At 39.0% G+C, this 12,999-nt stretch overlaps 1 protein-coding gene across 2 annotated transcripts in view; it reads left to right on the top strand.

Annotated features, from left to right (window-relative positions):
* The window catches only part of GNG2 (G protein subunit gamma 2), a 113,241-nt gene that overhangs the window by 85,475 nt on the left and 14,767 nt on the right, over positions 1-12,999 (top strand). Inside the window, exon 3 of one of the 2 annotated variants that reach the window (XM_010341080.3) lies at positions 6,420-6,535. In XM_010341080.3, coding sequence (XP_010339382.1) covers positions 6,449-6,535 — 87 coding nt within the window. In that variant the 5' untranslated portion in view covers positions 6,420-6,448. Of the gene's footprint in view, positions 1-6,417; positions 6,536-12,999 lie in introns of those variants that run through there. The other variant, XM_074393932.1, reaches the window with a different exon arrangement.

The raw sequence follows: 12,999 nt of genomic DNA, 5'->3' as shown, positions 1-12,999 counted from the left end.
GCGGTGGCTCATGCCTGTAATCCCAGCACTTTGGGAGGCCGAGGCGGGTGGATCACAAGGTCAAGAGATCGAGACCATCCTGGTCAACAATGTAAAACCCCGTCTCTACTAAAAATACAAAAATTAGCTGGGCATGGTGGCACGCACCTGTAGTCGCAGCTACTCAGGAGGCTGAGGCAGGAGAATTGCTTGAACCCAGGAGGCGGAGCCAAGATCGTGCCATTGCACTCCAGTCTGGGTAACAACAGCGAAACTCCGTCTCAAAAAAAAAAAAAAAACACCACAGGGCAAAAGCTTCATGACATTGGAGTTGTATATAACAACAGAGACATGGGTGACCAAAGCAAAAATAGATAAATTGGACTCCTAAAATGTAAAACTTTTGTGCTTCAAAGGACAGTTCAACAAAGAATAAATTTTTGTAAACCACATCTATGATAGAGAATCAACATCCTGAATATAATGAGACACCTAAAACTCAACAACAATAACAAAAACCAATTCAAAAATGGACAACAAACTTGAATAGGCATCTCTGCAAAGAAATACAAATGGCCAATAAACACATGAAAAGGCGCCCAATTCATTAATCATTAGGGAAAAACAAAAACCAAAATGAGATACTATCTCACACCCATCAGGATAGCTACTATAAAAAATAAAATAAAATAAATGAAAAAAGGTGGGGTGCAGTGACTCATGCCTATAATCTCAGCACTTTGGGAGGCCAAGGTGGGCAGATAATGAGGTCAGGAGTTCAAGACCAGCCTAGTCAACATGGTGAAACTCCATCTCTACTAAAAATACAAAAATTAGCCAGGCATGGTGGTGGGTGCCTGTAATACTAGCTAATTGGGAGGCAGGAGAATCACTTGAGCCTGGGAGGCTGAGATTGGAGTGAGCTAAGACCGTGCCATTGCACTCCAGCCTGGTGACAGAGCAAGACTCCATCTCAAAAAACCAAAACCAAAAACAAAAATGAAAATAGCAAGTGTTACCATATGATCCAGCAATTTCACTTCTGGGTATAACACCCCAAAATTGGAAGCAGGGTCTTGAATATATGTTTGGACCCCCATATTCACAGTAGTCATAGTAGCTAAAACATGGAATCAACCAAAGTGTTCATTAATAGATAAATGGGTAAAGAAAATGTGGTGTATACATGCAATGGAATATTATTCAGCCTTAAAAAGGAAAGACATTCTGACAGGCCCCAGAGTGGACAAACCTTAGAGACATTATGCTGAGTGAAATAAGCCAGTCACAAGAAGATGAATATTATACAATTCCACTTCTATGAGATACCTAAAGTAATCAAATTTATAGAGACAGGAAGTAGAAATGGTGGCTGCCAAGGGTTGAGGGGAGAAGGGAACTAGAAGTTATTGTTTGAAATGTATAGAGTTTCAGTTTTGCGAGATAAAAGAGTTCTGGAGATGGATGGTGGTGATGATTTCACAACAATATACATGTATTTAATACCACTGAGCTATATGCTTAAAAATGGTTAAGATAGCAAATTTTATGTTGTGCATTTTATCACAATTTTAAAAAAAGAAAATCAGTGTAGATATCTTCTTTTAGCATAGGTGGAGGGTGCATGTGTGTGTGTGTGTGTGTGTGTATGTGTGTTTGTGTGTGTGTGTGTGTGTGTGTGTGTGTGTGTGTGTGTGTGTGATGCAGGGTCCAGATACCTCAAACTTAGAAGACAAACTTTTTCTTATTTACACACTTAAAAATTGGAATGGGTTTTCTCCTCTTTCTCTCAAATTGCTTTGTCTTTTTTAAAAAAATATATTCTTTGTTTTATTTGCAATAGTCAGCTTTATAAGGTTTGAACAAATTCAAATAAACCAGGAGTAGAGATACATCACTTGGTGTTTCAGGAAATATCTGGAAAGCATGGATGCACGTATGTTGTCTTTTATAACATATACAAAGCCACTTGCTTCTTAATACCATGCATTTAACATTTTGGGGTGTAGTATTTAGTTTGCTTGACCTTCAAATTCTGCAAAAGTCACAACATGAGCAAAAAGTCTATAAGGAAATGAACTTCAGAAAATTATCTGTTTTTAAAAGATCTAGCAACATAGTATTCAAAATTGGAATTTTGTGATTCACAGTAGCGGTAGGGAAGATTGTCTATTGTGGGCCATGCTCATGGACTGAAAACTAGATGTGGGCAAATCAAAAGCAACTAACAACTAATATTCAGATGTTGTCTGATGTTTCGAGAAAGTGGAAGAAAGAGAATATATTAAGAACTTATCAGATAATTCAGCAAATTCAAATGAATATATGGATGTACATTCTATATTGTGGTCCGTTTAAAAGAGAAAGAAAAGGGAAAAGGCTGATCACAAAGAATAAAAAACCATTGGGTAGAAAGGAATGAAGCATCAAAATGTGTACAGTTTCAGAGAGGGGCGCACATGGCTTAACTCAGTCTCCTCACACTGCTCCAGCTCCACCCCAGTGTCTGCAACTGCGACCGTCCTCCTCTCTCCCCTTCACCGACACTGGCTGCCATTTTGTCTCCTCCAGTCCTACTTCTTCACCAGTTGATTCTGCTCTCTGGTGTCCTTCTTTTGCTCCTATTTTAGCTTCTGGCCTGTGGAGATCCCCCACTAAGTGACTCTAAACCCAGAATAGATCCAGTATCCATTTTCCGTGATTCTCACCCATCACCCAAATGGCTCTATCACCTCTTAGGGAAATAAACACTTCTTTGGAACCCTGGCCTAGTACTTTACAATACTTTCAGTCTTCAGGAGGGGATTTTTTCATTGCTTTTATGGGAAATCAGCTGGATGTGAAAAGGGGGGAAATGCATTAATTGATTCTAAAAGTGGCACTCGATTCTGCCTGGTTCGTACAGTAAAACAAGGACATTCAGTGTGTGGCTGCCTAAAACTAGGAGCACAAATCAAAGCCTAGGTTTCCTTTTTCTCTTTAGTCCGTTTCAAATGTGGTTTTCTCTCCTGCATCTCTAGACTCCTGCTCTATCCTTCTTCTTTCCCCACCTCAACTTCCCACCTCCCTACTTCCCTTCCTTGCGTATACAGAGTCCCTCTTCCATGATAGGCAGAATAACAATCCCCCACAGATGTTCATGTCCCAATCCCCAGAACCTAGAAATATGTTACATTACATTACATTATGTTACGTTACATGGCAAAGAAGAATTAAAGTTGCAGATGGAATTAAAGTTGTTAATCAGCTGACCTAAAAACAGGGAGATTATCCTAGATTATCTGGGTAGGCCCAATGTAGTTATAACGGTCCTTAAAAGTGGAAGAGGTGGGCAGAAGAGAAGTCAGAGTCAGAGAGAGATGTGACTTCAGAGGAGATCAGAGTGATGTGATAGGAGAAGAGCTCCACTCACCTTTGCCAGCTTTAATGACGGAGGAAAGAGCCAAGAGCCAAGAAATGCTGACAGCCTCCAGAAGCTGGAAAATAAAAGCAAGTGGACTCTCAGAGCCTCAAAAAGGAACACAGCCCGACTTATACCTTGATTTTAGCCCAGTGAGACCCATTTCAGACTAATGCTCTCCAGAACTATAAGATGATAATGGTTTAAGCCTCTAAACTTGTAGTAGGATGTTACAGTAGCAATGGAACCAATATATTCTCTATCTCAGCCTCCTCAGGCCATGCACAGCTTTACCCAGGGAGCATGGAAAGGCCTTGAGGGACAGAATTTCCTTGATGTTTGAATGACAATAATGAGTCATTTATACTCAGTTAATACCAGGTCTGTTGGCCAATGACAGAGAATCCCTTAATAATGGTGGTATCAATAAAATACCACCTATTTCTCTTTCATATCAAAGGTAGCTCTCACAGTTGGCATGGTGGGTCCACAAAGTCAGTAAGGACCCAGATCCTTCCTGTTCACCCTAGTGTAGCGATCATTCTAGAGGTTCAAGATGGACTTCTGTGATCAGTGCAGATGCCTACCAGGCCAGTAGCAGGAGGAAGGAGAGACAAGGCATATACCTCTTCCCTTCAAGAACATTTCTGCTTAAATCTCATTGGCCAAAACTTAGTCATGTGACTATACCTAGCTGCAAGGGAGGCTTGGAGTGTATCTTTTAGCAAAATATACTTAGCTAAAATTCAAGGTTCCTGTGGTCTCCACTAAGAAGAAAAAACGTATTGTTACTAATGAAGAAAAAAAGAGGTATTAGAAGGCAAGTTGTGATCTCTGCCACAGGTGACCCTGTACTCTGGTGTAGATTCAGGACAGAAGAGTAACTCCCAATAAGAATTTGGTAATTCTGTGATAGTCTGCATTCTAACGTGATGAATGAATTCCAGTTTGGCAGAAACGTTAGCTTCACTGAACAGCATCCAGGGGCTTGTAGATTGTGGCTACTTCCAACATTGGATGAATGGAAGAGTCAGGCCACCCTACTGAATAAGTCAATGCTCTATCTTGGCCCTATAAAGTCTTCCTAGGCTGTTAGATGTTTGTTTAATTGTGGGGCATATAATTTCCCTGGGAGGCTATGGTGATTGGGTCCTAACCATGCCAATGAAATAATAGTTGCTAAAGTCTCCTTTTATTGTTTTGTTTATTCTTCCTCCTTTGATCTCCAAATGTATAAAAATAGTGTTCAGAGATCTCTGTGAATTCAGAAGTAACTTCAATCTTCCCTCCCATTTTATTGTCTCCAAATTCTTTGAAAATAAATAGAGGGAACAATTAATTATCTTCCAGTTTATTTTGTAAATGCTGTTGGGTGGCTTATTTTGCAGTATTCTTTATGAAGTAACATTCTCTGTGACGGGACTTGTATGTTTACAGAGAGTTATACATAATTTCTTCTTTTGTCTTAAAGAACTAGATATCAAGAAATAAGTACCAAAAGAGATCATGTATAGACTTTTGCTTTTTGGTCATTAAGACAAGAATTATTTGTTGATTCCAGTTGGTAGGTGAAAAAAAAAATCTATGTACAGAACTTGTTAGGGTTATTCTTTATTTTCCAGCTTTTCTGTGTGTTCTCTCTCTCTCTCTCTCTCTCTCTCTTTTTTTTTTTTAAGATCTGATCTTACTTCATTCTTTGGTAAAAAGATTGCCCAAAGCTAGCAGAAGTCATTATTTTTTATATAATATCTTCAGAACAAGATTCCATTAGTATTGACTGAGGCAGTGTTTAATGTTTCTGTTTCTTGGGTCATGTACTCTAGTCAAATCAAAGCACTTAGGTATTGCTTTACTATTGGATATCAGCAATCGCAAGGAGCATGTTTACACAGATGGTCCGAAAATTGCATATGACACCTTGACATGAATTAAGACTTGTTCAGTGTATTGGGGAAATGGGCATTGAGAATAAGATATTTTCCAAGATGAACAACAATTATAAAGTGAGATGTTGTGTCAAGAAAGGATTAGAAGAGAAATGAACATGGGATAGGATTTGAAAAGGGTGGGACGCCACATGGAGAAAGAGGTATGGCAGAGACAAAGAAACCATCTCACAATCTGCCTAGAAACAGAACTCTACTCTCAAACTCCTGGCCTCAAGGGATCCTCCCACCTTGACCTTTCAGAGTGCTGGGATTACAGGCGTGGGCCACCATGCCCAGCCAAGAACTCTACTCTCAAAATGTTTATGTTCCAGATTTATAAAAGAAATAAGTTAATAAGTTTGTTAGACTTTATTATAATACTGGTGAACTCATTGACATATTTAACAATTTAAGCATGGCAATCCCTCCCACTTGGCATGAAGATGTGTCCCTGAGGAATTATGAGTATAGTAGACAGTTGTGACTCACACCTTAATTTCAAATAGAATGGGGAGGAATGGCTATTTACAATACTGGATTAAGTGACACTGAAAAACCAAGCCTCCCACTATAGTGTCTCTGTAGTATAATACACTGAGGTGGTCATAGTTGACCAGAAGGATGGGGTTTGAGCCCATTGGGAGAACATTTAAAGCAGTGATATTAGTCCTGAAGGAGCTTATAATTTACCATCCTCCCCTCTGCCAACCTTCCATTCCTCCTCTAAGGGCACTTACCATAGTTTCTGACAATAGTAACACCCAGCAAGCAGCAGCAATAATAATAATTCACACTGTCACCCTTACCATTTTGAACTTATGAATTAAAATAACTTGAATATCTTGCTTTCTTAATGTGGCAATGTGTCTTATTCTACATAACTTGGTAAAAATTTTTTTTTTCTTTGAAGAAGGGATGGGGAAATAGGAAGAACTGGAAAATCAAACCTCATTCTCTGGTCTGCCTGCCAATCAGATGTAATGCCAACTGAGGATGGAGAGGGCTGGAGCAGCTGGGCCTGGCTACATCCACTGCTTTGAGATCCTCTAGTTGTGTTGAACTTGCACGTTTGCTGGCTCATGAATTCTCTGATACAATCATTTTTTTTCTAGTGTTTCTGAAAGACCTATCAAACACTCCGATGGCCAGCAACAACACCGCCAGCATAGCACAGGCCAGGAAGCTGGTAGAGCAGCTTAAGATGGAAGCCAACATCGACAGGATAAAGGTGAGCACAACCTAACCCCACACTTCATCTAGCCTGAGTCTAAGGAGTGTGACTTGCAGTCATCTGTCATGTGACTGCTCTTTCCTAGAGAGGGATAAAACCAGTAATGACAGGAAAGTGTCTTAAATATTAGGCAGAAGTTCATTTCTGATGTGTCTTTGCCTTCTCCAGCATAAAATAATAGAATAAATTAGAACCTCTTTCCCATGTAGAATTAAAAACGAACAATACAACACAACAAAAAAGCAAAACAGGCTCATGGTTAAATTCTACTGAGAGAAATTAGAGAACACATAAAATATATCAGTGCACCCATTTACCTCCCTGTCCTGATGGAAACCCTTTTCTCATTTGGTTTTTAATTGTTTCTGTCCCGGTTCAGGTTCTAAGGCTAAATGTCTATTCTTTGTGTCTAACCCTTCTAGTTATCCTTGCATGTTACAAGTTTTTTCTCCTTTATACTTTATTAAATTTTTTTTCTGAAAAACATGAAAGTCACACCTAGTCTTCCTAAGAAGTCAGACAACAAAGAGGTTTAATGAGCATTCATAGTCTACGTGTTTCTTTTTTTCCTCTCCCTTCCCAGACATAACCTGACAGCTTTGCCTTAAGTTAGGACTAATTCATCTTGAACCAAGACTTTAAATTCAGACCCTTTGTTGGTAGATTTCAGATGAAAAGTTGCCTAGTATGTTGTCATTATTAATCGATAGTAATGGCAGGGTGGCAGAGTGAATTTTTATTAACCATCGAAACTTTATTGCCCCAGAAATAAAATGCCTTACCCAAGAATTCTATGAAATGCAACTCAGAAATATATCTCATTGTACTAAAATTAAATTACAACATTCTTCCAAATGCCTTTTAAAAACTAGAATATTTTTCCTATTTTCTCCCTACCTAATTCAGTATCTGGGCAATCCAGCTGTGCTTTGGAGTGTGACAGGGTTAATAAACTATAGCTCATGGGCCAAATCCAGCCCACTGTCTATGTTTATAAATATTATAAAGTTTTATTGAAACACTCATTTACATATTGTCTGTGGCTGCTTTCACTGTAAAACAGCAGAGTACGGTGGTTGTAACAGAGAACATATGGCCCACAAAGCTAAAATATTTACTCTCTGGTGCTTTACTGAACGTTTGCTGACCCCTGCTCTACAGCAGTGGTTCTCAGCTCATCTGTGTGTTTCCAACACCCAGAGAGCTCTATAAAAGGACCAGTTACCGAACCACAGCCAAACCAATTAAATTAGAATCTCTTGGGGTTTGATTCAGGCATCAGTATTTTTGTTAAAGGATTTTTCAGTTAATTTCGATGTATAGCCAAGGTTGAGAACCACTGTCCTGTGGGAAGGAGTTTGCCTGTGCTAAGTCACATCAGGTGTATGCTGGAGCATAAAGAGAGAGCTCTTCCTCCACAAATAAGACGAGCAAATATCCATGGACATTTTTCCATTTATTCTAAATCTCCTTTGTAAAATTTGATACCTAGTAACAGACCACAGGATTTCATCAGGTCCTGCTCTTCTTTCAGCAGCCTTAATTATTCTTCTTTACTCATGACTGAGATCAAGAAAAGGGCCTTACCTTGCTCCTTTGCCACCTTCCTCTTCTCTTTTCTTGCTGCTGCTTTTTTTACTCTATTGCTGAAAAAGCACAAAGTGACAGGTAGGCACAATACCTGCTGAGAGAAGTGAGGTGGCCCCTGGATTGTCAAATCAGAAGAGGTCATTCCGTTCTTTTTAAGGGGGAGGAGGTTCTGTCCATGGGCCTTCTGGAAAAATACCACTTTGACTTTTGAAGTGGTCTAACTATGATAAAAGTTTGTGAAGCTCTACTATGGTTGATGTTTTCTGTTACTACTCAGCATCCCCAGTTATTCTTCCTGAAGGAGGATGTGACGTGGTAATGGGTGATGAAAACTGACAGCAGAAGAAAGAGAATAGAAATAGAGCTTTTCGGAAATAGGTTAGACCATATCATCCCTCACCTGAATTAATGACTGCAAGGGGCTCCACAATTCCATCTCAACACGTCTGCATCCCCTGCCATCAATTACCTTCCACACTGCTGCCAAATAGAATGTTCTAAAAGAAAATCTAATTACATCTGTCTTCACTGAAAATCAGCTCATGATTCCCCATCAACAGTAAAATAAAATGCAGACTCTAGCCGTGTGTACAGAGTTCCTCTGGCCCTGTCATCTCTTCAGCTTCATTCCTGCTCTCTTTTCTGCATGCCATATAGAACCACTTGTAATTCTTTTGATGGGAATTTTAAATGTCTAAAACATCCAATCTCCTTTGCCCCCTCCCTTGCTGCTTTACTTTTCTTACTTCACTTAGCACTTAACTAACATGTAAATAATACTTAAGACGTAACTGCATTGACTCATCGAAGATTCAGATCAAATTATTAGGTCCTTGAAAAAGTTCTCGTAGATGCTCATCATAAGGTTGGATTTTTGCTGTTTGTTCAGTTGTTATTCATTTATTTATGTTCATTTATTTAGAGCTTTCTAAATTGCCAGAGCTTGTTACATTCTAAAGAAATGGAGATAGTCAAAACATGATTCTTGCTTGTAACAATCCCAACCTAGTTGGGGCTACAAAAAATTTGAACAAGACCTGTTATTGATGCAAACAAGATGTCCAAGAAGCAGAGTTACCAAATGTCGTCAGAAAAAAGCCAACACCACACTCTGATTGCCCTTTGAAGAGACACAAATAAATCACTACTAAAAAAGAAACAAAGCATGAACCTGATAAACCGAGTGCAAGTAGTTGCCTTCCTGGGTGATCTTCACGTTCAAATCTCTGAATCCCGCTTGACGTCATTGGACCTTACATTGTTAGAAATACAGCAGCATCCTGTATTTCAGCATTTGTTCTGCACCTCAGAGCCAGGCAGGCTTGCTGTGGTGAAGTGACAGATTATTTTTAGTTTAGAGGTTGGATAAAACGTTGACTGTGTTGACATGGTTGTCAGCTAGCTGGTTTAGGGCTTGGTTATCTGTCTTTAGAAGTCCCTTCAAGGCTTTTGAGCATTCAGGCTTCTCCACCTACTTTCCATGCACGATCCTGTCAGCAGGAAGGGGCTTCTCTCTGAAGATCCCAGGCTTGTGATTTTCCAGTGAGAGTAGTGACCTCTTCAAGCTATAAAGGATAGCAACGACTTTACATACGACTGGCAGAACCTACTGCAACTGAGGTGGCAAAGAATAGGACTATTAAGAAGAGGGTTTGGGGACACAGCTGGCATTAGAGTTGTTAGGGTCCCTTAAGCAGGCAGTGGCCTTATCCCTCATGTGGCCCCCAGAATAATTTACGCTGGGTAAATTAGCCCTACTTTATGAATAACATAGTCACATGAATAACATGTTTGTTTTTAAGCTTTTCTATCCTTTTACATCACAGACCCTGGGAGATTTGGGCTAATGAACCCATTATCTGCTCAAAAGCCTCAGGCATATATAAATTGTATTCCCAGCCTTTTTCTATTTCTTTGTTAACATTTCATTCAAGGACAGAAGGTGAAGAGAAATAAAAGGAAAATGGGAAGAGAGTTAGGGTAAGGAGGTGAGAGGGGCTGTGGACTGTGACACCTGGGTGAATGAAACAGCAATAGACTCACACTAACGCTGACCAAAGACAAAATGAAAGAAATCTTGTCCTTAGAGGACAAGAGGAGGGAGCATGCACAAAAGTAAAGGACCACAGGGCTTTGGCAAATCTCTTTATTCATCATTGTATTAGGTCTCTTTGAGTTTCTAATAATAGGAATCTAAACCAAGCTAGCTGAAGCGGAAAGAGGTACTGATTATAAAAGATACAGGATGTCTCAATCCAAGAGCAGAAATGTGGCTGGATAGGCAGCAGAAGTGAAAACTGGAAGGCTATTGGGAACTGCGAGTGCTCCATCACCTGTCTGTGCTTCTCTCTGTGTGTCCGCCTCTTCCTTTTCCTGGGAAGAAGGGATTTTTTAGCTGCCAGGTCCATATGGCAGGCACAAGATGGCTGCCCATGGTTCCCAGGATCACGACTCACAGTTCTAGCTCCATGAAAAAAAGACATGGCTTGATTCAATCCTTTTCAGTCTCCATAGCACATAGTCCTACAGTGCCATCTCTGTTCCAGCAAGAATGAGCTGTCTCCAACTTCAATCAACTGACATTAGAACTGAACTCCGTTACACAGACATAGCCCCTAGGAATTAACCTGTCCATGTGGAGGAATGAGAATGGGAATGGGAATCACTGTAAGCTGGAAAGATGCTCTTTGGCAGGAGTTGCTATTAGTACTATGAAAAATAATGTAGATATAAGAGCAAAAGGTATACGATGCAAAACCAGGAGCATGGATAAAATGACTGCTTCTTAATTGATTGACTGCACCATAAATTGACCCCACAGAAAAATGTGTCATTTCTCCCATATACTCCCAACACACCTTTCCAAGTGATTCTCCTTACTGACCTAAAACTGTGCTATGCAAAGTGTCACCTCTCTGGTTATTCTGGGTTTCTCACTGAGAATGCCCTCCCCCTTATTTCTTTGCCTCTGCAAATCTTATCCCGCCTTTAAAGATCAGCTCAAGTTCCTACTTGTTCATGAATCTCTTTTTCTATACTGACCACAGCTACTAATCATTTACTAATTAGTTTCATCTTCATCAAATAAATGTTTCCACCTAGACTACATAGTCATTGTCAAAGAACACAACTGTCTACTTCTTTGCATATTTCATGGTTCTGGGTTGCAAAAGCATTTTGTAAACACTTTTTTTAGTAGACAGCTTTAAGTTTGTGTATTAAGAGTGTCATATAACATAACATCAGGAACTGTATTCCCCGTGACATTCCCAACTACTTTTATGGACTTGGAGATTCCAAGCATGAATGTAACTGGACAAATAAAACTGTGGTAACGGGGAATTCAAGCTTAATATTATTTAAAAGGATGGAATTGGTAATATTAAAGAAAGGTAAATTGTTTCATATCATTGTATGCTCATAAGTATCTAGCGTTTTTAGTGTGCCTTCTATTTAAAACACTTTAACATAAAAAGAACAGACTGACTTTCATAATGGGGACAAATATGTATAAATTAGTAAGCCAAATATGGACATTTCTAATGATTAAGTCATCTTTATGATGATTGACTATAATAATAGATTGAAATTGAACTTCATGGAACCCTGTAGTGAGAAATGGTCCAGTTACACACCATGCATGGAACTAGAGAGAGGACATATATTCTAGGTTTAGGACATTTTAAGTATTTTTCCAGCATTTGAACTGAGAGATTTAACATCACTTCCCTAAAATGCTTGTGTTCAATTTCATTAGGAAAAATGAAATACAATCCTCCTCCTAGGCCAATTGAGAGTATTATCAGAGATGATAAAATCAGTAAAGTCTATCAAAGGACTAAAGAGAGGAAAGGGCTATGTTCAAAGATGGCCCGTGCTAATTCATTTAATTTGCTGAAAATGAAGCAAACAAATTTAAAGTTGCGAAGTAAGTCATACATTAATAATGAAGGGTAAAACTTGATTGTTATGATGGTCGATATAATTTTTTAAAATTCAGTAAATATTAATTAATTACCAAGTACATAGTTAGCCTTGTACATCACACCTAACAGCAACAGAAGTAGTACTATACAAATCTTTGTAATTTGAAAACTCTGGGAACTGAATTTTTCTGAATAGCCTACTTTTTATGCCAGATAAAGTCTCCCTACTTAAAAATGTAACTACCTTGGATGCTAGTATTAAATGTCTTTCTTCTTTCATTAAAGAAATAAATAGAATGTATTTTGCTTAATGACTACTTTGAAAATTATTTACTTCCTTTAAAAAAATCCTATCAATAAGTACTTTCAGTTAATATCACCTTGAAGGAGCAGGAAGAAGACAACTTAGAAGAGTCACACCTGATTTTATAAATACAAAAACAGTAGACATTTGTTCATACAATTATAGTTTCTCTAGTGTTACAAGCAAAGTTTGATCGTGAGCACTCTTCACAATCATAGTGGAAAAATCCTTTAGACTCACCTTCGGCCACTGGCAGTGATACAGGCATCACAGTGATGCAGGCCATCATGGTGACGTGTAGGGCATGAAGGTGTTGCAGACATGGTGATGCAGACATCACGGTGATTCCATGCCATCGTAGTGATACAGACGTCATGGTGATGCAGTCATTGTGGTGACACAGATATCATAGTGCTGCCATCATCATAGTGCTGCAGTCACATGGTCATGTAGGCATCATGGTGATGCAGACATCATGATAACTTCTGCTTTTCATTCCCTGCATTACTGATCTTGTTCTCCATAGCACCTTTCATATTTTCAGTATAGTTTCAAGACACATGAAAGAATATTTGATTTTCACATGAAAGAATATTTGATTTTCTTATGCATTTACACTGCTTAACATAGACTTTGACTTT

This window comes from Saimiri boliviensis, chromosome 2, assembly GCF_048565385.1.
Source record: "Saimiri boliviensis isolate mSaiBol1 chromosome 2, mSaiBol1.pri, whole genome shotgun sequence".
Lineage (NCBI taxonomy): Eukaryota > Metazoa > Chordata > Mammalia > Primates > Cebidae > Saimiri > Saimiri boliviensis.
This window is presented reverse-complemented; position numbering and strand designations above follow the sequence as displayed.